At 32.6% G+C, this 27091-nt stretch overlaps 1 protein-coding gene and 1 long non-coding RNA gene across 2 annotated transcripts; both read left to right on the forward strand.

Moving 5' to 3' along the window:
- The first annotated feature begins 4221 nt into the window (after positions 1 to 4221).
- LOC114287392 (uncharacterized) lies at positions 4222 to 7045 on the forward strand. The gene is made up of 4 exons (XM_082919345.1): positions 4222 to 5540; positions 5623 to 6103; positions 6274 to 6479; positions 6680 to 7045. The coding sequence occupies exons 1-4, from the start codon at positions 5242 to 5244 to the stop codon at positions 6744 to 6746; spliced, it is 1053 nt and encodes a 350-aa protein (XP_082775471.1). The 5' UTR covers positions 4222 to 5241; the 3' UTR covers positions 6747 to 7045.
- Positions 7046 to 11265: 4220 nt separating this feature from the next.
- On the forward strand, positions 11266 to 12651 carry LOC145822408 (uncharacterized). Its single transcript, XR_014363636.1, has 2 exons — positions 11266 to 11374; positions 12484 to 12651. It is a non-coding gene; the product is annotated as an uncharacterized LOC145822408 (long non-coding RNA).
- The last annotated feature ends 14440 nt before the right edge of the window (positions 12652 to 27091 follow it).

Raw genomic sequence — 27091 nt, forward strand, 5'->3', positions numbered from 1 at the left:
TAATATCAAAATTATTTTTTAAAAAACATTACACCCATTTCAATACACGCTCCCACACCCAAAAAAAAAACCTATCTCCCAAAACCTACGATGGTGGAACCTTTCAAAAATCGGTGAAAAAAAATATGTTTACCACTTGTGAACACTTGTCACGGTGATTAAGAAGATTTTTTTTTGCTTGATCACAACTTTTTGTCATTCTACTTGAATTTTCTTTTTGTCTATTACCTCTTTTCGCATACACAACACAATCCACTTTCATACTTCTTTGATTAGTTTTTTGTCACTCATCCATGACCTCACTGTATTTGTAAGTACTGTTTTTTCCTTGGAGTATTTTCTAACGTTGTCAATTTAAAGTTATATACTTCTATTAGATGATTACTACTTCATCTCAATATATTTGTTCATGACCTTACAGCGAGAAAATAATGTTCGGTTATCTGTTCCTGAACAAATAAACAATATTTGGCCCTATGTTTTTTAATTTTAGTCATATGTTTGGGAGTTCAGATTTAAAAAAAAAATGACAAACAATTGTTATTATTTTTGTCATGTTTTTTAAGAAACTTACTTTTACAAGATCAATATCTTCTTAGCTAATAACACCATCAAAGTTATGAACTTCCACTATGAGCTTATATTGTTGCATTCCTCTCGTCTCATAGAGTTGTAATTGTCGAAAAAACTTTTATTCATTGTCATTGTCGAAGAAGTGTATGTAATCGAATGGTTGCTATTGGAATATTGCCATCACAGGGTTTCAAGGTTTTAAGGGTAGGTAGGTTTTGAAAGTGAGATTTGAGAAAGATAGATGAGTGGTGATGGAGGTGATCACTTTCATAAACTCTATCTCATGATGTAGTAGGTGTGTGGACTTAATTGTGAGATGGAATGTTTCAAAATTATTGATATTCTTTTGAGTAATTTCATTTGAGGTTATTATTGTAATAAAAAAAACAAAAACAAAAAAATAGAGGATCTAAAATAATTGATAGAGTGTTAATAGCAGCACTCATAATAATTCCAGAATATCACATGGCATGCTCCCTCACCAATCACCATTTATTATGTCTCTCATGTTCCTCAATCATCCAACACAAATAATTAATACTCCACTTTCTCCACCGATCATATTACCATGGAACACTACATGACCATATTTTAAAACTATCGAATAATCATTCATGCAATCTTTCATGTTTGTGTAAAAAAAAATTTGTTTACACCGTAATGTAATTCTTCCTTTAACAAATGATTCAATATTTTTATTTTTATTATAAATGACTGGTCAAGACGGGTTGAGTTAAAACTCCTTACTCCAAGTCTAGTTTAAATATTAGGCTTTATTTGTCATAATTTTAAAAAGTTAAAAAGTCAAAAAGTCACTTTTCTATTTAAAGCCTTGTTTGGGGTGTACTAATAAGTACACATTTTTTATCTTTTTATCTTTTTTTTCATCACATCATCTCTCTACTTTTCTGCACATCGTTTCGTAAAAAGTTAAAAAGTATACTTATTTAGATCATCCCAAATCACCCCTAAGTCACATCATCTTATTTAAGTCACATCACTTCAAACACAACCCATATTTTATAAAAGTGCAGTTATTTAGATCATCACAAACCATTCCTAAATAAACAAAAAAATTCAATTTAGTCCGATTTTATAGATTAAATATTTTTTTTAAATCCTAACAATATTGGACTGTATTGGAAAGATTGAATGGGCCATCAGGCCCATGTTCACCCTATTTAACCTGGGCCCAAGCCCAAGTCAAATACTGTACATTATGCCCGCGTAAAATTGGGTCCTATCTCGAGTTCGAAACCAACCCCAACTTGACCTGTTGACTGGTCTTTTAGTAGCTCAACTCGGGGCGTTTCGACAACGCAGCAAAAAGTCAATTTTTTGACTATTTGACTTTTTTTTGTCATATCAATTCTCTACTTTTTTACACAAAAAAAATCAAAAAAATTATTAAAAAACTAGAATGTTAACTTTTTATTGTCTTTCCAAAACACCCCTCATTAGTTCAACAAAAAAACAAAAGAAGATATGAATCTAGATTTGATGGGCTAAGCTGGCAAACTAATCCGTAAGCCTGTCTAAGCTAAGTCGTAGGACTTAAGCATAAGATTTTAGTCAGCAAAATGGCCCAATTCGAGTGATCCTTAAATACAATAAATTTTATATCTTTTAATTGATAATATGTGAAATAAAATTTTAAAAATAAAGTATTTTCATGATCTTATTTATCACTCAAATTAAATTTTACATAATATAATTTTGCTTATTACTCAAATTTAGCTTGCTTATCACACATAATAAGATAAAAATATAATCTAGTTACCACTAAAATTAGAGTCTACTTGTAATATGTAATTCCTTTTATTAAATTAATCTCTTTTTTCACATGATACATAAAAAATGTTGTTGGTGCACCATAACTAGACCCATAATAATATATGACTAAGATAAATTTTATGTAACAAGTATTTTTTAAAGTTCTTTTTTAATTGGATATTCTCCAAGTTAAGCATATAATGAAAGTTTTATTTGACAAGATATTTAAAAAAACAAATATTAATATAATTATATTACAATCGTAAAACTTGTTGCATTTTTGTCAAAATAAAAAAAATAAAAAAAAATTATAAAAAAAGACAACAATGTGTATCCATAGTAACCCCACGTTCATTTACCTCTTTAACCATGCAAACGCATAACAAATAGATATTGTACCCGATTGGTAATTTACATTTTTTTGTGATTTTTTTTTAAAAAAACAAAATAATAAAATATTTTAAATGTTTTTTTAATGAAATAAATAATTAAGAGAAAAAATACTTAATTAACGACCCTATTTGAAAATAGGCTATTTTAATTGACTATTTCAGTCTAGTTAAAAAAAATAAGTTGTGTTTGTAATTGATTTGATAGTTGTAAGATATAATTTTTTTTTTGTTAATTGATTTGATGATTGTAAGAGAAAAAATAAATAATTATAAATTACCTGTAACATTTTATCTATTTTTTATTTATTAATTATTTTAGTTAAATAATCTCAAACCAAACAAAGTCAATATAATATTTTAGTTTTTTTAAAAAATCTCAACTTAATCGCCAAAGGAGCCTATAACCAAATTGACACCGATATTATTAGTACCAAATAAAAGAGAGTACTAAAGATAAATGTATGTGGTCACCGTGCAGACTTTTTATTTTACAACAATGCTAGAAACTCCCAATGACTGGGCACCCCCCAGTGCCACATGGCACACTGCCAGTGGTTGAAGTCCAAAAAAAAAAAAAAAATTCAGCCAATCAAGGACGACCCCAGTGACCCCCACTGGGGGTCTTAGGCATTTTTCTTTATTTTATTATTATTTTTTATTTGATTGGGACACAATGGAGAGTCATGATGAATGTGCATGGACATGGAGAAGGTATTAGTTGGTCTTAGGTATCTTTAGGTGTTATTTTAATAATATTGTGATTGATAAGAGAAGCGAGATTTATAAATTGGGTATTTTTAGGTGATGCTTTAATGATATTGTAATTAATAAAAGAAGTGAGATTTATAAATTCGATATCCTTAGGTGGTGCTTTAATGATATTGTGATTGATAAAACAAGTGAGATTTATAAATTTGTATTGGGTGATTGAAGAATATGAAAAAATATGATAAATTGTGATTGATTTAAGATATAGTCACATTGCCTCTCAGGACCAATCAATAATTTTAATACACTTTATTAAATTATTTAGAGTTATAATTTACTTTTAATACACCTTATTTTTCTCTCAAATTATCTTTCAAGGTACACTCAAATAATAAACAAATCCAAGATTCAAAATTACACCATTTTGAAAAATCCTTTCAAAAATCATTAAACAGATTTCTCCTCATAGCTATTCCTTTTGTTCACATATAGATTTCTCAGTATCAATTAAACCCATCACTATTAATTGTACATAATTTAATATTTATTGCTCTCTGTCTGTTTCAATTGTGATTTTTCTAAGAAAAAATAAAAATTACTGTATATTCAGTATATATAAAATCCTATAAAATGTTCATTGATATTTTGAGGGTAGTCTCAAGATTAAGCAATTGATAAAGAGTATATCCAAATTAGCCATATTTCGTGATATTAATTATCTTAGTTGTGTGAATCTATTCGATAATTGTCTAGATGAAGATAAAATGATAGAAAAGAATAGACTTAAAATGATTTCTTGATGATTAAATCCACAGTTTTGTGTATTTTCTTGATGATTAGGGTAGTTTATAATTGAAAAATACAAGAATTAATCATTATATTTTAATATTTATGTAAATACATATCTCCTATGATAAAATAATGGAAAAATACATCCAAGTTCAACCAACCATACAAGAAAAGAAAGCAACCCAACTCAGCCACTTTGGACAGATTCCAACAGTGGACACAGTGCACACAACAGAACAACAAAACAGACGGAAAAAGGAGAAGAATGGCAAAATCAACATGAAACAAGGAAAACAATCAAATGACGCAACCCAGATTTCAAAGATTCAATGAGATCGGGTTACATGAGAGCAAGTCAAAAATTGAAGCCATATTTAATCCCAGGCCAGCCCCCCCCCCTCTCTTTCTCGATCTCCATGGCCAGCAACCATTTCGATCTTTTCTCTTCTTTTCTTTGCCGTCGATGTACCGGAGGGAGTTCGTCGGTCATCCTTGTTGCCGTTCGTCGATTTTCCCCCTGGTTTCAACCTGGATCTGAAATGGAGGAAGATGGGTTTATGAAGAAAAGCAAAGTTTCAAAATCTCTATGAAAGATTTGAGATCCAAAATCAAAGAGGAGAGGAACAAATTCTTTACTTTTGTTTGCATTGATATAATTTTTAATTAATTTTGATTTACATTTGGATGTTCAAAGTGTTAATATGTATATATATACATATATCTTAGTTCTGGTTCTTGACATTTTTTTTTTTTTGAAAATTTGCCCCAAAACTGGGGGACCGCAGGGACCGCCGCAGAGGATCCGGATTCAATTTGGAGCAACAAATTAGGATACTCCAATAATTTCGAGCAACAAATTAGGATACTCCGCTGATCACTCTCCCTCCATATTGCACCACTTCATTCATTCATATATAGGTTCGTTGCCTTTTGGTGACACCACTACTACCTTTTACCTAATTCTCTTTCAGAACACACGATTACACAGTCTCTCTCTCTCTCAAAGATGAATAAGGTTTTTGCGGCCTTTTGGTACTCCGGCATTCTCCCCCTCCTCTCCTGCACCACCACCACCACCACCACCACCTTCGAAAACCATGAGAGCCTCTCACGGCCTCAATCCGCCAAGAAAGCAGGGACGAAAGCGAAACAGAACAGTAAACAGAACAGAGAGAAAGACCTAGAAAAGAAAGACGGGAAGAAGAAATGTTTCCCTCAGTGGAGGAAGAGCAAGAAAGAAAAGGATCAGCAGCCAATGTCCCCGTATTTGGCGTTGAGGCTGTTGGAGGAAGGGCAGTTGAAAAAGTAAATTCAATTTTCTCTATATTTCTCTCTCCCTCCTTCTTCTTCTTCTCTCTCTCTAATTTGTCTCATTGAATTTCTACAGGAAAAAAGAGGATCTATTGGAACCGAAGACATCTATGGAGACATGTATAGAGGCCAGGCTCAGGACAGAGCGCACTGCAGTAGACAGAGCAACTAAACTCAGTAGGCTGAACACGGCAGTGGATGAGACTACAAAAGTTGTTCAAGAATTAAAAACTGAATTTTCTGGAAGAAAATCATCACGGAATCTGCAAGTTTCAAGTTCTAAAACTGAAATTAGTACAAGTCCATACAAAACTAGAGGCAAACATACTGAACCAATACCTCAGTCAAGCACTGAGAACAGAGACAATGTTCAAGATTCTGGTGTCTTTGTAACTGAAAAAGGTGAATGTGCAAGTAGTCTTCTTACAGAAGAGCCACAGCAAGAGGTGCTGGAGATGGACCGTCTGGAAGCAGAGCTCGAGTCTGAACTGCAAAAGCTTCTTGGGTGCTCCACAGAAGCTTCTGGATTTGAAGGAAAAATACCAGACATTTGTGAGGTGTGCTTTGTCCTTATTTTTCTTTTTACTAGCATTGACTCATCATTTATATCTTTATACTCATCCTTGAGATACAAGATTCTTTTGTTTCTATGGCTCTTTGATTATTTACTGCACTAGGAAAGTACTTCTAGCAAATGAATTTGCTTCTAAACAACTGTGCTTCTCAGTTTAATACAGACATACATGTTCAAGATTCTGGTGTCTTTGTAACTGAAGAAGGTGAATGTGCAAGTAGTGTTCTTACAGAAGAGCCACAGCAAGAGGTGCTGGAGATGGACCGTCTGGAAGCAGAGCTCGAGTCTGAACTGCAAAAGCTTCCTCGGTGCTCCACAGAGCTTCTGGATAAGACGGAAAAATATCAGACATTTGTGAGGTGTGCTTTGTCCTTATTTTTGTTTTTACTAGCATTGACTCATCATTTATATCTTTATACTCATCCTTGAGATACAAGATTCTTTTGTTTCTATGTCTCTTTGATTATTTACCGCACTAGGAAAGTACTTCTAGCAAATGAATTTGCTTCTAAACAACTGTGCTTCTCAGTTTAATACAGACATAATTTGTGTTGTGCAGAATGAAGATGCTTCGTTCGAAGGATTTTACAAACCAGATGGCCAGACTTCTGATTCTTGTCAATTGAGTGAGGTGTTGCCATCTGAACTGGATCAGAAACTGTCCATTTGCTCATCGAACAGCAAGAGAGCCAGATTGTAGGGCTAGAGTCTGAACTGCATTGGGCCCAATCTAAACTCCATGAGAAAGAAGCTGAACTCCAAGCATTGAAGGACTGCGTTAAGCGCCTTACTGAATTTTCACTAGCAACTTTAATTTATTTATTTTTTTAAATTTCTTCGTGCTTAAATTTTTTCTCTGTACAGCTGCATGACTAGTTTGGATTAATTTTTGTTAAATCGAGTTAAAGATTCTTTCGTTTTTTCATGATGATCCCTGTTTGGCCTCAATTTTTTTGGATTTTTACTTTTCTTTTGTTTTTTTGGGACTTGAAAATTTTTAAAAATACTAAAGCAAACAAAACAAAACAAAAAAGGAATCAAAAACAAAAACAAAACGACGACAACAAAAACAACAACAAAAAAAAATCAGAAAAAAAGTTCGTATGAAATGGGCACAATTTTAGATTTCGTTGTTTAACATTGCTGCCACTCTTTGCACTTAAAAGAGTAGAGGTAAGTGGACAGATAATTTTTCACTGGGATACAAAGATGTGAGATAAATGGCAGGTCCTACATATATAGTGAATTTCACAAGTCGGACTCACTTTTTGTCTCTATTCTGTAATCCATTTTTGTAAAAACCATCTTTATTTTACAAATGAAGAAAGTGAAGCCCAGAAGGAAGAAGAGAAGATTATTGATCATGGGGATTATGATAACAAGATGGGACCTGAGTCAAAGAGATCAGTGGTTGGGATGAAAAGATCAATGGACTTTGAACCATACAATTGTGACATGAAATGAAATGATAATCATTTTATATCTACCAAAAGCAAAGTGGGGAAAGGACAGTAAACTGGCAATCCTTGGATGCCCTGAGATTTCATTCTGGGTATACTTTTCATATGTGTGGGCCATCCATAACCATTAAATATTGTATCTATGTAATGCACATTGCCTGTTTCTCACTACAATACACTTGTCCCCCTCCCTAACTTCAGTTGTATGAACACATTTAGGAGCTGTTTCTTTCAGTTTATTAGTTGTAACTTTTAACTTCTAGTTTTAGTTTAATTAGAAATAATATGTTGCTTGTAATTTATGATGAAATAACTTGAGTTTATTTCAGTTTATTTGATGTCACATAAGTTCATATTAAAAAGTTGTTTAGGGCATGCTTCTCAACTTTCAGCTCTCGTAGGAAGTTGTTTTTATTTGAAAAAATTCTTTTATTTTTCTTGAATATTATTGAAAGTTATGATCTATACAATCTGTTAAGTTATTATAGTGTTTAGTGTTGCTTATAGCTTGTTTCATTGGTTTATTTTTATTTTTATGTTGTGAATCCATGTCAAGATTGTTTGATAATAATTCTGCTTATAGCTTATGAGTAACTTAAATAATTTTTTAAAATTCTGGCTCATGAGAACACCATGGGTCGCATTCGAAAAGGTTACGGTAGCGTTTGATAGAGTTTTCTAAATATGATTTGAGAATAGAGTTGTATTTTGAGTTTGTGAGTTTTGGAATTATGATTTAAATGTGAAAAATTTGTTTGGTGAATGAGATTTGAATTGAGTGGGGAATTTTTGATGTGACATATGATGTTTAATATAAAAACTTATAACTCATAACTAAACACACAACTCAAAATTCTATTCAAAATTCATAAAAAATTTTAAAAATTTTCAATTTTTTTTATTTAAAATATAAAAAATAACAGGTGGCAATTGTAAAAAATAAAAAAATAAAAAAATAAAAAAAATTACACTGTTTCGGTCAACTGGCCGGATGTCCAGTCGGACAACCGGTCGAACGTCTGATTAGCCCAAATTTTCCCGCCTTGGCCAGAGTTTTCAAAAGTGAGTGTGGAATTAATTTTTGAAAACTGTAAACAAATACCATGTGCAAACCAAAGGGTGGAAATATATTTTGAGAACACAACTAAACACAACCTACAATTTTCCTTTGTTTAACCTCCCTATTCCTTTGAGGCCTTTGCTTGATTTTTTGTCTTGGGAAAGAATTTTTATCAAGGCCATGTATGCATAGCTAGTTCTTTATTTTAGAAGTTAACTCCCTTGGCATCTTAATTTTCCTTGTTGTCTACATATATATTTCAGATTTTGTTTATTTATTTATTGTTTTTGGGGTGGTGCTTAGACTGAAGACTTTTGTAAGGTTTAGGAAGTTAGTTTGTGAATGTGGAAGACTATAACACTAGTGTTTGGAGATTGCTTGGTCATGTTGCGATTAAGATATTTGACTAAACTGTTTAAGAACAATAGCTAATATATTTTGAAGTTGGGGGTATTCATTAAAATATGCACAATACTTTGTCACATGAAACAAAATTGACGATTTAATTAAAAACAAGAAATAGATTTCTGTGAGGGTGATCCAAAAATAGTGTCTTTTGCAGATGCGGTTCTAATCTTGCATCACATTGTTAACAAGTGCTTTAATCCTTTCAGAAATCCAAAAGTAGTGTTAGCATTCTTGGCTCCTTGTATCAGTAGATAATGATAAGCTGATGCAAAATTGTCATCCTGATTAACAATGAATTGTGGGATTTAAGGGTTGGAAATCTGCCATGTAGTTTAATTAACACCCTTACTGCAGATTTTTGGGATAAATGGTATCTGACTAATATGCCTCATAATTTAGTGGGTGGCAGTACTGATCTTCAGTATAATGTGTTAGCATTCTTCTGTTGAAATAATTCCAGTCTTTTCTTTTTTTTTTGTTTGAAACATCTCTACCCAAAGGATTCTAATTTCTAAGCATATTGAGATGTTTATGACTTTCTGTCCTGGGGTTCAAGATATAAATTGCTGCGTGACTGGAGGTGGTCTTGTTAGCCTTCCTTTTTTATGGCATCTTTGTACCCGAGACTTTATGTAAGGAAGCATGTTTCATGGTGATAGCTGCTTGGGATAAAGTACTGATGGCCTGTCACCGGATCAGCAGGAAGTGAACTTTTCCATAGAAATGTAGATGTGCTAAGGGAAACTGTGAACAGTGAATCAACATATACTGTCTTCCTTATCATTTCTCCTTCCGCCATGGTATTCTGTGTAGCCTAATCCAGCACTGACACTCTGTTATGTCATTCATGGATTATGGCAATATTGTGAGCACACAGTCGATGAATGTATGGCTGAGGAAAGAATGCACATTCGCGGAGGTGATGCCCCATTTATTATTCTGATGGAGTTTATAGAAAGGAAGCAAAATTTATGTGAAAACAAAATTAAAAGATACGTGTTTTGAGTGAAGAACCAAGTGCTCAGAACTTGATCTCTTTTTTTTTTTTTTGATCAACGCTCAGAACTTGATCTCTGGCTCTTTGTTCCTTATGTGGTTTTAATCTTAGTGGTAGTCTGGGGCAGCCAGATTTGGTTTGTTCAGCTGTCAATTCTTGTGGCTATTGTGGTAAATTTTTGTGCCCTCTGGTACCTGTTAAAGTCAGTATGACCATTCCTCTTGTTATGATAAACACACTTTTTTAGTACCTATGATTGATTGTGCATTTTGTTTCCATGTGAACATCTAAAATCTTTTCACAGCATACTAAAGGAAATACAAGCCTAGACTGACACAATATCGTTTAGTAAACTGCTAAAACATTTTTAACTGAAGTATTCTTTATAAAATCATGAACATTAAACATTATCTGGTCTGTTCTAAATGGACATGGTATATTGTATGCTTTCTGTTGTTAAAATAACAACTCAAATCTTGCGATTAAATTAAGTACTATTTTTGATTGGAGCATAATTTATCAATTTGCACCAAAATAAGACTGGGTGTGTTTTACTTCTTGGTGTTCTTAATAGGGTGTGGTCTTTTTCCTTCCAAATTAACGATGTATGCTCTTATGATTAATACATGTTGTACAGATCATTGGTCTCTTGGCCATAGCCCAGTTTCAGGAGGAGAAGGGATTTGCATTGGTGGTCAGAGATTGAGAGTCATTTGTGCCCCAGTAATATTTATTTACATGATTGCTTCTTTTGAAAAGCATAGTTTTAAACTTTCTTCTATAGCTGCACCTGATATGTGTACCAAATTCCATGTATCTGGCTATCATGTTAAGCTAAGCAAGCCTGATATTAACACAAATTAGATGTTGGAATTGAGTTTTGAGCAAACGCAGATTAGCCTAAACTCCAATTAAGCTCATAGCCTGATACTTGGGTATTTTGTGTGGGCATTTGTCTAGCTTGGGCCAATTAACAATCCTTGACCAGAAAGATGCTCTGATAATGTTAGTTAGTCCAAATTTCATGTCAGCTTTCCATAATATGTGGATTAATAAGTCGCAAGTTCTTAACAAAATGCGTAAGGGATTTTGGTCATTTTCAGTTTGATCATAGTTGTATGTTCGATAACTTTTTGTCATCTTATTCCCTTATGTTTCTTGGGATATCTGTAATTTAACTTTCGGATGCACTATTGTTCTTCATTTTGAGACAACGTGCTGCATCATGTTAACTTTAGAAAATTTTCCTTATTCAGAGGCATACAGATGGCCACATGGCGTTACTTCATGTCAATACTTACTCGTTGATTGTAAGTGATCATTGTGTGGGTAAGATTTTCATTTTATACAAATAAAAAGTTTGTGCAAGAAATCAATTGGTACTTCTTACCTACAGCTTTACTAAGATGAGCTATTTAATTGTTAATTTTTTGGTTTATCAGTTCTGTTGATTGATACATGAAAATTTGATGAATGGGATACATGAAACTCTCACTCTTGCTTAAGGCAAAATTTGATGAATGGGCTTCGCGCCTCGATGATTTTACTTCTATTATATTAGTATTATTGTTAATCTTATGAATTTATTTTAACAACGTCATCTAAGCACTGTACAGTGTTGGATTTACGTTGTATTGTATTATCATTTAACTTTTTAATTTTTCTTTTGGATATATATATATATATATATATATTTTGAATCTAAATATTGACTGGTCTTGTGATTTGTCACCTAGAAGGTACTTTTTAACACATCTATGGATTTTTTTTTGCTCCCAATCAAGTAAGTGCAGTTTTGAATATTACTTCTGGTGCATACATGCATGTTAGTGTAATTGACATCTGATTCTTCTGCCCTATGGAATGGCAGTAAAAGCCAATTATTGTTTACATAGGGCCTGTAAATTTATTTCATTGAGCTTTGTAAACTATGTTATCCAAGTAAGAGAGTGTGTTTTCAAACAATAAGCACTAGTTTCAAATTGAATTATTATAGTGGTAAATATGTAAAATATCCATTTTCGTTAATGACATTAGTTTCAAATTGAATTATTATAGTTCAAGGTGGTAGAGTGTAGCAATTTTTCCATGGCTTTTAGGTTGATTATAACTCTGCGGACATACCACAAACTACAGTGATACCATATAAATTATATTAAGATGATTATTCTAGTGCTATGCTGTACAGATTTAAATTTGTGCTATGAAGAGTCTTGTCTTGGTTATAATTGGATGCCACTCTACTTGCACAAGTGAACAAGTTAATCTTCTGGAAAGTAAACATCCCATCACGGGCTGGAATCATTAGAAGCTCTTAGTTTCAACCATCACAACCTTCATTACTCGTGCCATGAAAATGTACACAATGACTTACTGCAACATCAAGAGGTTTTTGAGAATGGTTGCATAGCGATAATGCATTTTACTTGCTTTTTCAGTGACTCTGCATTCATTTGGAAGTGTTTGGAATTGATTTATAGTTGGTCATTGGCATTCTCCTGGACATGAAGATTGTTACCATCAAGATGTTTGGTAAAAAAAGTTGATGTTGGTGATTCCTAATATATTCACAGAGAGCGAGAGATTATTTCTTTCTCCAGATTGCAAGGTATGTACATTTTATTGAGGATTATTTTGATAGCATGAAAAACAAATATTTATGTTTCGTGTAAATATCTGCTAAGTAAAACCACTACTAACCACTACTAGTTGACATTGGTAGGAAAGAAGGAAAAAGGTGAAGGAAAAGATTTGAAGAGTTCCCTCTTGGCCCACCATTTCCTTTCCACCCAAGCCAAGATGGAAGCCAAGCAATCCCACTTTGGCTCTGTCTGGGGTACTTGAAAGAGAAGAGGGTGATGTTGAGGAAGTTGATGAATTTTCAAGGTTACAGACAGAGCTCATTCGGATTAAAGGATTTGATGAGAAAAGAAAGAAAATGGAGAGAAAGATGTGCAATTTTTTAGGGCTTATATTGGTAATAATAGTTTATTTTTGAATTTTTTATGTTCATGTAGTATTTTAATATCCTTTTACACCTACTTCATGCACTGTAAATCTTGCATTATCAGAAAAAAGTGTAGTGAAAAATTTAATGGAGGTATTTAGAAGCTTCTAGAACTATTTATGTAATTATGTACAAATATTCAACATTCTCTTAATTATTTTGGAATGTTTTGGATTGTTCCACTATTCTTCAATTTTTTGCCTCTTCTCCTTGGTAGACAGTTCTGTCTAAACAAGGGAGTGTTGGAAAAATGGTTTAATATAGGTATATTTTTTAGTCCAATTTTGAGTGGGCCCCAAACGTCTTTTGGGGTGGGTCCAAAGAGGTGAAGTGTTTGGGGGTGGGTCCGAAGAAGTGAAGTGTTCCTTGCCGCGTGGCAAGTCACACAGTGATGACGGAACGTCAAAACCATTTTTGAGTGAATGTGATGTTGACGTCGTTTTCGGGTCTAACATTATTTTTTAGATAAAATTCATTTGAATTTTTTCAATAAAAATTATTATGGGATTTTAATTTATATCTAAATTCAATTTTTGGGTTTCTGGTTTCCTAAAGTTTGTACTTCTTCATTTATTAATTAAACTATTCAAATAGTTTAATATATAATTTCCAAACAGTTTTTTGATACTTTTCCACCTTTAGCATTTTTGATTAAACTATTCAAATAGTTTAATAATAATTTATACCCCAACAGTTCCTTATGACTGTTCCACCAACGGTACAATTTTCAAACAATTTGAAAAAATGTTCCAAGATGCAACGGTCAGATTCGGTTTTATAACTGCAATGAATCTGCTTGAAATTTCAGAAAGTATCTGTTGACACTTGTTGCACCTGTTCAGTCTAACAGCACCTGTTCGGGGCTGTGTAATTTTTCCTATAAATACAGCCATGATTCCAGCAATCTAAAGATCGAAAAACCAGTCTGCAAAATCCCATCTTTGCTGTCCAGTTTTTATTTTGTGCATTATTCTTCATTTTAGTTTTAGAATAAATATTCAGAGAGTTAGAACACAGGTTTGGTTTGCCGAACAATTTGTTTTGGAGTGCTACTACAAATTGGTTAAGATTATTGTATCCTGGGAGATAGACGCCACTCAACCGTAAGTACCGTAGCGAGGCGAATCTGTCTTAAGGACAGAGTGTCACACACTCGACTTGGTCTTTGAATTATTTATTCGGTTCTACAAAATAAATACTGTAAGTTTTATTTTATTTTGTTTGAATTGTTGCATTTATTTTATTTACACAGAAGATTGTTCCAACAATCTTAAGAGAGATTCGAATTTATTCTGTTTACAGAATTTTTTCGTTTGTTTCCTTTTCTCTTTCTTCTTTTAAGAAAATTATTTTCTGTGGATTTACAAAATAATATTCTGGTTGGAAAAACAAATAGTGATTATATGCTATTTGACAGATAGTAGTAATATACTGTCTATTTTCTTTGACAACTAGTAGTAGGTTAGCCAAATTTTCCCGCCTAGAAAGGAGTTTTCAAAAGTGGGTGTGAAATTATAATTTAAAAACTCAAAACAAATATCACACTGATATCAATGAGTGGAAATGTGTTTAGAGAGCTTCTCCAAACACAGCCTACATATTTTTCAAGTGATTTTATAAAGGGGGTATAACTAAAAGGTTATAGGGTCTAAGTGAAAAATTATATAATAATGAGTGTTGTTATTAATATTTCATCAATTATTTTGGACCACTTATTTTTTTTTTGACTCCCACTAATAAATTCTAAAATTTTCTTTTCTCCTCTTAAATAATATCAAAATTATTTTTTTAAAAACATTACACCCATTTAAATACACGCTAAAACATTACACCCATTTAAATACACGCTCCCACACCCAAAAAAAACCTATCTCCCAAAACCTACGATGGTGGAACCTTTCAAAAATCAGTGAAAAAAATTTGTTTTCCACTTGTGAACACTTGTCACAGTGATTAAGAAGTTTTTTTTTTTGCTTGATCACAACTTTTTGTCATTCTACTTGAATTTTTTTTTTTTGTCTATTACCTCTTTTCATATACACAACACAATCCACTTTCATACTTCTTTGATTAGTTTTCTGTCACTCATCCATGACCTCACTGTATTTGTAAGTACTGTTCTTTTCCTTGGAGTATTTTCTAACGTTGTCAATTTAAAGTTATATACTTCTATTAGATGATTACTACTTCATCTCAATACATTTGTTCATGACCTTACAGCGAGAAAATAATGTTCGATTATCTGTTCCTGAACAAATAAACAATATTTGGCCCTATGTTTTTTAATTTTAGTCATATGTTTGGGAGTTCAGATTTAAAAAAATGACAAACATTTGTTATTATTTTTGTCATGTTTTTTAAGAAACTTACTTTTACAAGATCAATATCCTCTTAGCTAATAACACCATCAAAGTTATGAACTTCCACTATGAGCTTATATTGTTGCATTCCTCTTGTCTCATAGAGTTGTAATTGTCGAAAAAACTTCTATTCATTGTCATTGTCGAAGAAGTGTATGTAATCGAATGGTTGCTACTGGAATATTGCCATCAAAGGGTTTCAAGGTTTTAAGGGTAGGCAGGTTTTGAAAGTGAGATTTGAGAAAGATAGATGAGTGGTGATGGAGGTGATCACTTTCATAAACTCTATCTCATGATGTAGTAGGTGTGTGGACTTAATTGTGAGATGGAATGTTTCAAAATTATTGATATCCTTTTGAGTAATTTCATTTGAGGTTATTATTGTAATAAAAAAAATAAAAACAAAAAAATAGAGGATCTAAAATAATTGATAGAGTGTTAATAGCAGCACTCATAATAATTCCAGAATATCACATGGCATGCTCCCTCACCAATCACCATTTATTATGTCTCTCATGTTCCTTAATCACCCAACACAAATAATTAATACTCCACTTTCTCTACCGATCATATTACCATGGAGCACTACATGACCATATTTTAAAACTACCGAATAATCATTCATGCAATCTTTCATGTTTGTGTAAAAAAAAAATTTGTTTACACCAAAATGTAATTCTTCCTTTAACAAATGATTCAATATTTTTATTTTTATTATAAATGACTGGTCAAGACGAGTTGAGTTAAAACTCCTTACTCCAAGTCTAGTTTAAATATTAGGCTTTATTTGTCATAATTTTAAAAAGTTAAAAAGTCAAAAAGTCACTTTCCTATTTAAAGCCTTATTTGGGGTGTACTAATAAGTACACACTTTTTATCTTTTCATCTTTTTTTCATCACATCATCTCTCTACTTTTCTGCACATCTTTTCGTAAAAAGTTAAAAAGTACACTTATTTAGATCATCCCAAATCACCCCTAAGTCACATCATCTTATTTAAGTCACATCACTTCAAACACAACCCATATTTTATAAAAGTGCACTTATTTAGATTATCACAAACCATTCCTAAATAAACAAAAAAATTCAATTTAGTCCGATTTTATAGATTAAATATTTTTTTTAAATCCTAACAATATTGGACTGTATTGGAAAGATTGAATGGGCCATCAGGCCCATGTTCACCCTATTTAACCCGAGCCCAAGCCCAAGCCCAAGTCAAATACTGTACATTAAGCCCGCGTAAAATTGGGTCCTATCTCGAGTTCGAAACCAACCCCAACTTGACCTGTTGGTAGCTAATACATCTTTATTTGGCGACCAAATAATGTTTGGTAGGTAACGTGTGTACCATTGGCGACCAAAAAATTTTTAGTAGCTAATGCATACACCTTTGGCGACTAAATTGAGTTTAGTCGGCAAAATTAGTCGCCAAAGCTGTAATTGCTTGTAGTGTATGTTAGTATGAAGAAGGCATAGAACGAAATGAAATTACTCTTTCTCATGCTACTTCATCTGCATTGAACTATTGGCCAGAGTGAGGATTTTGCTGCTGGCACAGAATATTTTTTGAATATCCTGCCCTTGAAAACTAATACATGGAGATGTGGCCTGACTAAGGTCCATATTCTGCATCAATATATCAATTATTATTTGTTAATAGATGCAGTCAGAGTCTTTCATTTCTCTTCCTCGTTCATATGTGTAGTTCAATAGATGATCGAGATCGACATAGTTCAGTATTACAATATTGATCCTCATCCTTGCTTGGTTACACTGACTGATTCCTTTTTCTGTAATTTTCCATTTACTTGTGCTCTAAATTACATTTTCATCATCCACAGATCCTTGGGCCTGATAGTGGTTGGCAGCGAATTCCCTTGGCTGAAGTTATAACTTCTGCGGCTGTTAAGAAAGCTTACAGGAAAGCCACTCTATGTGTTCACCCTGACAAATTACAACAACGTGGTGCAAGTGTTCAGCAAAAGTATATATGTGAAAAGGTTTTTGATCTTCTGAAGGTATTTTACTGGCTTCGCTTTCTTTTACCAATTTGATCAATGACTATGTTCTAAAAAACTATGAAATAAAGCCTTTCTCCATGCTACATATAGGTGAAAGTGAGCATATAATAATCTCTCTCTCTCTCTCTCTCTCTCTCTAAAGCTTGATAAATGGATGCTTGTTCCCAAGTTACTACTACAAAAATGTTACTGTTGAGCTTGATATAGTTTTCTTGTATTGGCATTTTGGTACACCTCAATAGTATGTCTTAAACTTTGTACTATACATCTATGATTAAAATTATAGTTTATTTAACTACATGAATACGTTGGTAATTGAGATTATACTATAATTGTACTTACTACTTCTCCATACTTACTACTATCCCAGTTTTGGCATCAAAATTTGAATAGTAAAAATGATTCGTTGGTTAATTAATCATTATTCACTTATTAACATCTGATTACCCCACAAAAAAAATAAATAAATAAAATGGAACGAAAAGAGTACTAGCCAAGTTCAAGCTTCAGTTATGACAGTATGAGATGGACCTTTAATGTTACAGTAACTTTGTCCCTCTTTAACCCCCAATGTAATGGACTGATCTTTGCCATGAGCGTCATTTAAGTCAAATTACATCCAAACAAATTACTCAAGTTTGGTTTGAAGTAACTAACAGTTCTTGATAATCGTTGCAATACTTTTCTATTTATTGTTTTTGTTTTGTGTGTGTTTAGGAAGCTTGGAACAGATTCAACTCAGAGAAGTAGTAGATGACCATTGCAGCACATCATGTAATTTATACTTGTAGCTAGTAAATATCTCTACGTCTGTCAAATATTTTTAGTTCTTTCGTTAGGTCCCAAAGGTAAGCTCAAGCTTCGAGATTGCCAGGGAAGAAATGTTGGTGAAAGAAGAAGGTTTTTCTCTTTCGCTTCATCGTTGCAGACCCTTTAACAGATTAAAATAGAGGTCTGTTCTCTTTCATGCTATGATGATTTGCCAGGAAGACAGTGCGGTCGACAGTAATGAAGGGTTGGAATTGAAATCCCATTTCTGTTTATCATTTTTATTGCATTCCTGTTTCCAGTGTCCTTGAATTCAAGTACATGTACAATATAACACATCTGGTTTGGTGATTAATGGATAGAATTAAAATAGATAGAGCTATTGATTTATTTTAGCTGAAGACATGTTGCCTATGACCTAAACGTTAATGTTCACTTTAGTTTGAAATGTTCATTACAGTACATGTGCTCCGTTACTAATGTGTTGACAACTGCTCTATTGATTATAGGGGTGCAACTCGGGTGGGCTCAACCCGAGTAACCCGAGCCCAGCCCGAGTTTTTTTAGGGCTTGGGCAACTACATCTTGTAATCTGGACGGGCTTGGGCAGATTTTTGATGCCCGAATTGCAATTTGGGCCGGGCTTGGGCAAAACCAATGGCCAACCCGAGCAACCCGAGCCCGAATTGAATTTAATATATTATATAAATTATATAATATATATATAAATTAAGTAAAAGAGTTAGTCTTATTTTTTATTTTTTTTTTGGTTAGTCTTCTAGTAAAAGAGTTAGTCTTAATTTTTATTTTTTATTTATTTTTGGTTAGTCTTCTACCATTAGATTAGCATCTTTTATGTCTACCCTTAGATCTACCTACAGGTTTCTGGACTCGGGCAATTCGGGCAATTTGGGCTAACCCGAGTTCAAAATACAAAGCTTGGGCCGGGCTTGGGCAGCAATGCTCGGATTCATGGTCGGGCTTGGGCGGGCTTGGGCACTGCCAAATACAATTCGGGTCGGGCTTGGGTAGACCCCCAACCAGACCGAACCCGCCCGAGTTGCACCCCTAATTGATTAACCCATTGGAGGGTTGAAAGAGAAGAGAAATTGGAAAGTTAAATTTGAAATTAAGCTTAAATTATTCCAAATTCAAATGAAATGTATTGCAAATGCAAATAAAATTATAATTCATGCGATCTCTGTACGTATCTCAAATGAACGAGTAAGTGAAATTCATCATCCATTCGACATTCTAATTAGATTTTGTATTACCAACCCAATCTCTCTCTCTCTCAAAAAGAAAAGTACAGGCAATTACGTAAACTAAAAAATAACCTCTGTTCTTTAACTTCATTTTTATCCAAACATTATTATTATTATTTTTTAAGTTATAAAACAGTTATATTAAAAATTATCTGAACAATCTATATAACAATGGAAGGCTTGGTTTGAATTCAATGGTTCAAAATGCATATGTGTCAACATATGGACTGTTAGATGGATTAAATCCAATGGCTAAAAATATCTTACTCTCATTTGTCTTATTTGAACATTTCAATGGTTGAGATCAATTAACATCAAGATCTGATGGTTCAAAATGTAAGTTCCAAAATTTCTCTCACACCTACTCCTCTCATCTCAAAATCTGTCTCTCTTCCAAATTTTACAATTTGAGCACAGGCCCTGTCTCTCTCTGTCTCTCTCTCTCTCTCTCTCTCCATTGGAGCCTATTCTTGTGCTCTTCTTCAATTCCTATCGGAGCCCAACTCTTGCCGGAGACCCAACCCCGAACCCCCTATTACTCTCTTCGTCTTCTCTCTTCCTCCCTCTCTCTCTCCATCATCCCAATCTTCATCAATAGTGGCAACGACGACTGAATGGAGCCACTGCAAATGACGAATCTAAAGGAAGAATCTGGTATATTTTCAACAAGAGAGTAAACCAAAAGAATCTGGTATACTGTTCAGGTGAAGAATCTTCTTCTATATTTCCAGCAAGTATATTTTTTTTGGGTATTTCTATCTTTAAACCAAGTATATTTTTCTAAGTTTCTTCTGAATTTGGTAGTATTTTTTTGAGGTGTCTAATTCTCTTTCTTGAGTATTAATTTTTTTTGGTTGAAGCAAGTATATTTCCAGTAGGTTTGTTACTCTAATTCTTTTTCCAGCAGGTTTGTTTCCATTAGGCATTGTGTTTGATTAATTATGTAATCAATTTTATTGATGAAGGCACAATCTCGAATTTATTTTTGTTGATTTTTGTCTTAAAGAAATTTCTGGAAATTCAACAGCAATGTAATAATGAATATTCAACAGTTTGATTATTTAGAGTTCAAGTTTGGAACTTTTGAAGTGAGATTGGTGGCAATGGCAATATGGTATGTTTGAGAATATTCTAGGTAAAATGAGGAAATAGGGTCATGGACTTGTGGTGGTGCACTTAATTTGATTAGTTTTTGTGTGAAATTTTCATGGGTGATTGATTGAGCTGGGAGCACTGATCAAATAAAGGCTTTGAAGCTAGAGTGTTGCTGTTAGATCAGTAGGAGAATCTGAATCATTTTTAAACAACAATGATGCAAATCTTTTTTCATCGACAAGAAGAAAATTTAAGGAAGCATTACTAATAAATTTTGGTAATGATTTAGAGGATTTAAAAATTGCCTTAATTAGTATAAATTAGGAAAAATTATGTAAATAGTCCCAGTAGTTTACACGATGTGTCAATTTGGTCCATGTAGTTTCAATTTGCTCGATTTTGCCCCTTAATTTAACGGATTTTGTCATTTTAGTCCAATAAATAATGGCTGTTAAGTTAATTTAGCTAGAAAGTCAAATAATATGTCAATTTGGTCAATGTATTTTTCACAATGTGTCAATTTAGTCCCTGTCGAAATTGAGAAAATTAAAACTACAGTGACCAAATTGACACATCATGTAAAGTGTAGGAACCAAATTGACACATTGTTTGACCTTCCGTTAAATTAACTTAACAACCGTTATTCATTGGACTAAAATAACAAAATCCGTTAAATTAAGGGGCAAAATCGAGCAAATTAAAACTATATGGACCAAATTGACATATCGTGTAAATTACAGGGACTATTTGCATAATTTATCCTATAAATTATATTTTGAGCTAATCATAGAATGACGTGTATTTTAAGTGTTATAAAATTCAGAAAAATTGAGAAAATTAGAGTGAGACTTTCAACTTCAAAGAGGCTACAACACTTTTACTTATATTATATAATAATAATATGATTTTACCTATATTCAAATTATGGAAATTAGAAATGACACCGCGGATCACTCCTCCCTCCATATTGGTACCCCTTTTACCTAATTCTCTTTCAAAACAGAGTTTTTGCCTAAACTCATAGTCTCTCTCTCTCTCTCTCTCTCTCTCTCTCTCTCATGACCAAGTCACATAATTTCATTTCCAAGTGTTTCTACGATTTGCGTAGAGGCCACGAACATAAATTTTGGTAATGTTCTCGACTGATTAATGTTGCCAGCAAGGGATTTCAAAATATTGGGATGATCAACATTTAACAAAATTACTAAAAAAGCATTTCCTTAACAAGACCTAAGTATAAATGCATATATTTATTTTTTTTCTACTCCGATAAGAGCATCTCAAACTTTTACTTAGATTTTCCATCAAATTTAATTTTGTTAAAATACGCACACTTTTGTTGCTCCAACCATGGCATCAAACCCATATCAAATGAAAGGAAAATAAAAAAATTCATCAAATTGAGGGAGGCTTCATCGTTCATCAAATTTTTACAGATAGCCGTTACTTTTGCAGAGGCTTCACCGTACACCGGATGACCAGCTGATTGTCCTCCCAATCAACTGATTGTTTGATGAAAATTTACATAAGTCAAATGACCTTCTGGTCAACCAGTTATTTGATAAAAATTAAAAAATTAGCATTGGAACACATAGTATCATATGAAACTTTTCATTAATTTTTTATTCAAATTTAATATTAATTTTTTTTTTTGAGTAAGCGTTAGAGATACTCTAATAGCTGTCTAATTGTCTAGCACATGATCTGGGTGCCCATTATCCCCCCAATACAACCAAATGGATTAAAGAAAAGCAACTCAATGCGAACACAAAGAGGAACACACCTACATATACATGGTTATTGGAGACTGGAGAGAGAAGAGAAGAGAAAAAGAGAGAAGATGGGCTGACGCATCTCCAAATTACAACATTACTTTTATTAGAATGCCTTTAACCCAGATTGATTTTGTTATATAAATATATGAAAACAATTTTATCTCATATTCTTGTGAGCTTATTTGATTGTCTCAAAATTATATATTTGATTATTTAAAACAAAATTTTTAATTAATTAATGTGTATTTGATTTTGTTGAGCCAAATAAAATAAAATAATATATTTAGCTTTGGTTCTGAACCTTGGAAAAAAAAAAAGGTCATGTTGGGTTAGGGAAAATCCAAACCCATTAGGAGATGGAGAGGTTAGTATTCATAGGGAATGGGGAATAGGGAAAAATTATTTTAGGAGAATGGGGGATGGGGAATTAATATCCATCCCATTAACCCCATGGCCATCTCTAGCGATAGAGAGGGAGAGAAGAGGAGTAGAAAATAAGAAGAGGGAGAGAGACGCTGAAGAGAGAGAGAGAGAGGCGTTGGTCTGTTTAGGGTTTGGTTTGGAAACAATATATATATATATATATATATATATATGGTTATTGGTCATTTTACACAATTCACGACTAAACATTTTGGTCACCAATTAGTTTTATAAATCCCTTCAAAATTTAAAATGTCTCCCTCCAAAAATTTTAGTTTTTTGGCTACTAAAATTTTTTTTAGTCGCTGAAAATAAATTTTTGTTGACCAAACTTTTGGTCGCCAAAGATAAAAAGTAATTTTTTATTTTTTATTCTGCGACTAAATTGTTTTAGTAGCCAAAACTAACTATACAGCGACTAAAATATTTTTTAATCGCTGAAAATAAATTTTTGACGACCAAACTTTTCAGTAGCTATATATTTAAAGCATATTTGTTTCAAAACAAATAGACGACAAATATAATTTTAAAAATAATTATCTATTTTTATAATATAAATTTAATTTAAATATATAACAATTAATATCTAACCATCTTAATTTTTTATATAAATATTTTACCTATATTCAAATTATGGAAATTAGGAATGACGCCGCAAATCACTCCTCCCTCCATATTGGTACCCCTTTTACCTAATTCTCTTTCAAAATAGAGTTTTTGCCTAAACACACAGTCACTCTCTCTCTCTCTCTCTCTCTCTCTCTCTCTCTCTCTCTCTCTCTCATGACCAAGTCACAGAATTTCATTTCCAAGTGTTTCTACGATTTGGGCGGAGGCCACGAATAGAAATTTTGGTAATATTCTCGACTGATTAACGTTGCCAACAAGGGATTTTAAAATATTGGGATGATCATCATTCCCCTAGCATGGGGAGCAGTACAAAACTATCTATATTCCTCTAATATGTTTTGATCGAGAAAGAGGGAAGCCAAAAAAACACTACAATACGCTTTATAGTCAATTTGGTAAATTTAACATCATCAAAACCCCACAATTACCCCTTACAATTTGCAAGACACGCGCTAACATCATGGGCCCAAACGTCTTTACCATTTCGATAGAACCTACTAGTTTATAAAATTAACTGCAGGACCAAATGGTGCAACAAACATTGATTTGGGATTTACCCTAATATCTAATCATTTTAATTTTTGGGTAAATTATACTGACACCCCCTAGGGTTTATATTTATTACAGTTTCCCTTTCACCTTTTGGAAATTACATCACCTTCCTTGAGATTTAAAGTTTCATTACAGATGCCCCCCTTTAGCAATTTAATTTTTTTAAATACCAATTTTGCCCTCACTAGGTAAATTACATTGACACCCCTCACATTTTAGAAATTACAATCCCCTCTCTAAGGTTTACAGTAGATTACCAATTGCCCCCTTGGTTAGCATTAGTTGGAAAAAAAATCATTAAAAAAAAATTAATTGAAATTTTTTTTTAGTAAACTTTTTAAATTTCTGTTTAAACACCAACGTAAACTTATTTTTTGAATTTACGTTTTTTTCTCAAATTTACAAACTGGGACTTAAAAGGTGACCCACAAAGGTGACTTAAAAGGTGACTTAAAAGGTGAAATTGGCGGAGGATATTCATTCTCACTAAATTGGACGCCTCCACTTGTAATGATTTCGCTTTTTTTTGGGGGGGATCCTTAATAAAGTTCAAACTTTATAAGAGTTAAATCGGAAACCTTACGCTTGACAAGCCCAAGGCAATAACGCAAAGGCAAACTCTGAAGAAGCAAGTAACACAAGAATTAAAAACAAGGATGGATCTTGGGGCAATAATGCAAAGGCAAACTCTGAAGAAGCAAGTAACACAAGAATTAAAAAAGTAACACAAGAATTAAAAGGGGGGGGGGGACCATCAGTTCGCACTCTCAAATTTTTTTTAGATAATTTCAAAATTATATAGAGTAGCCTCTTCAGTTTTTTATACTAATTGGAATTTTTTTTTTTGAATTAGTTAACATATATAATAATCTATTTCAAATTTCACGTATATGTATTTTTTAAATTAGGTCAAGATGAAACCAAAATTTTAGAAACTTTAGTGGGTCAAAGTGTAAAATATGAAACGTTTACATATATATAAGCTATAAGGCTTGCTGGAGAAGCTTTAAACAAAGCACTAAGATTAAAAAAAAGAAAAGAAAACAACTGATCTGATCTGAGAGACTTGCTGTGATTCTGTGAAAGAGAGAGGAGCAAAGCGACGAGGGATACGGAGAAGCTTTGTTGTCGGTAGTCCGGTGGAGGCTTCGTCGAAGCTGTTGGCGTGGATGGTGGAACCGTGGATATCCCTTCAGACGAAATTATCTGATATTCACAAACGAAGAGTGAGGAATTGCACTGTTGTTTGACAAAAAAATAAGTTATGAATCTGGAAGGATATCAGATAAAATAATCTGTAGGGGCATAAGTTATTTGATATTCACAAATGAAGAGTTATGAATCTGATAAGTTATCTGATATATGATATCCCTTCAGCTTCAATGTGATGTGATTATTCTGCTTTTAGATTGAATATTATTAATCTATGATTGATTGTGATTTTAGACCAAATAATGTGATTATTTTGCTTTTAATTTGTTATTGGTGCGATGGAAATCTGATAATTGTTATTGGTACAATCATTAACTAAATATTGTGATTTTTTTTTTAATACTATGATTTGGTGTCTACAACGAAGATACTTATTCAAAAATTTAGAGAAGATGGATGGGTTCCATTGTTTAAGAAAAATAAATTATTTTCTAATGATCATGGTATACAAATTCCTGATATGAGTTGTCCTTATAAAGGAGGCCGAGGTCAGTCTCATTCTGAAAGAGATCAGCTCACCGTGGAACATCATTTTCAAGTTAATATTTTTATGGTTACAGTTGATTCTCAGTTACAAGAATTAAATAATAGGTTTAAGGAAGATGTAATGGAATTGCTTGTTCTTAGCTCAGCTTTGGATCCAAGGGATGGTTATAGATCATTTAAAATTTAGGATATTTGCAAACTTGCAAATAAATTTTATCCTATGGATTTCTCCGAGCAAGAAAAATTGCATTTGAAGTATCAGTTGGAAAACTATAAGCTTGATATTTCCATACTTTCCGAGTTTCAGAAACTGTCAACCATTTTTGAGTTGTGTCAAATGTTGGCAAAAACAAAAAAGTCGACAAGTTATCCTCTTATTGATAGGTTGATCCGTCTTGTGTTGACTTTACTTGTTTCAACTGCTATATCGGAACATGCATTTCAACTATGAAACTCGTTAAGTCTAAATTGTGCAATAAGATGGAAGATGATTTTCTGGCTAGTTACTTGATTACGTACATTGAAAAATACATTGCTCGAGGGTTTGATGTAGACTCTATCATTCATATTTTTGATATTATGAAAGAGTATCGAGCTTAATTGAAAATGTCTAATTTTAGTAAATAAATGCATGTAGAAATAGTTACTACTTTTTGTAAGTGAATATAGGCAAAAAATATTCTCAATTGCATGATCATCTTTTGGTACTCAAGTATGTTGACAAGGAATATATAACTCAATATTTTATCATAACATTATTGATTTTTTTCATGTTAGTAGAAATTGGTATTGAACTTCAAATTTTATTGGTTAGAGGTTAAACGTACTTTGGCTCTCCCAAAGTCATAATCCTGGATTCGTCCCTGATTAAAAAGACTAAACTATCGTTTCGTAACATATTATTTTAATAATATTTTAATTTTTTGACTAAAATATAAGGTAAAAAAATTTAATATGTTTTAAATGATTTTTTTTTTATTTTTTATGAAAAAATATATATAAAATAAAAAGAAAAAAAATATTTAACTTTTTAATATAAATTATAGACTTTTTAATTTTTTAAATAACTTTTTAATTTCTACACTAAAACTGTCGCATGCAACGTGGCTAAGTTTTTTCAAGCACATAAATCGCCACTTTAACAACGGTCAACGCCAACAGTGTTCTTATTCTCAAGAAAAAACAAATCAGGCAATTTATAGAACTCGAGGAATTTAACGTGCTTTGAAGTGGCGAAATCAACCCAGTTTTCAAAATTGGGGTTAGGGCAATACCCACCAACACTAGTGATGATGGTGAGTTTTCGATTTGTGAGGGATTTATGAAGGTTAAGGCAGCGATTTACAAAGCCATAGTCGACGAAGGGTTCGGGGTCTACACAGGTAAAATTGGCTAGGAATTCAAAGGGTGAAGAAGGAAAGTATTAGAAATCGAGAATGGGGTTGACTT

The sequence above is a fragment of the Camellia sinensis genome, chromosome 3 (assembly GCF_055761805.1).
Source record: "Camellia sinensis isolate YWXY chromosome 3, ASM5576180v1, whole genome shotgun sequence".
Lineage (NCBI taxonomy): Eukaryota > Viridiplantae > Streptophyta > Magnoliopsida > Ericales > Theaceae > Camellia > Camellia sinensis.

What these genes read in the sequence shown, in the direction of transcription:
- LOC114287392 (XM_082919345.1), top strand. Translation starts at nt 5,242, where the DNA reads ATGAATAAGGTTTTTGCGGCCTTTTGGTACTCCGGCATTCTCCCCCTC. An exon ending in GAGGAAGGGCAGTTGAAAAA is followed by an intron (nt 5,541 to 5,622) that starts GTAAATTCAATT and finishes GAATTTCTACAG; the next exon opens with GAAAAAAGAGGATCTATTGG. An exon ending in AAATACCAGACATTTGTGAG is followed by an intron (nt 6,104 to 6,273) that starts GTGTGCTTTGTC and finishes TGTGCTTCTCAG; the next exon opens with TTTAATACAGACATACATGT.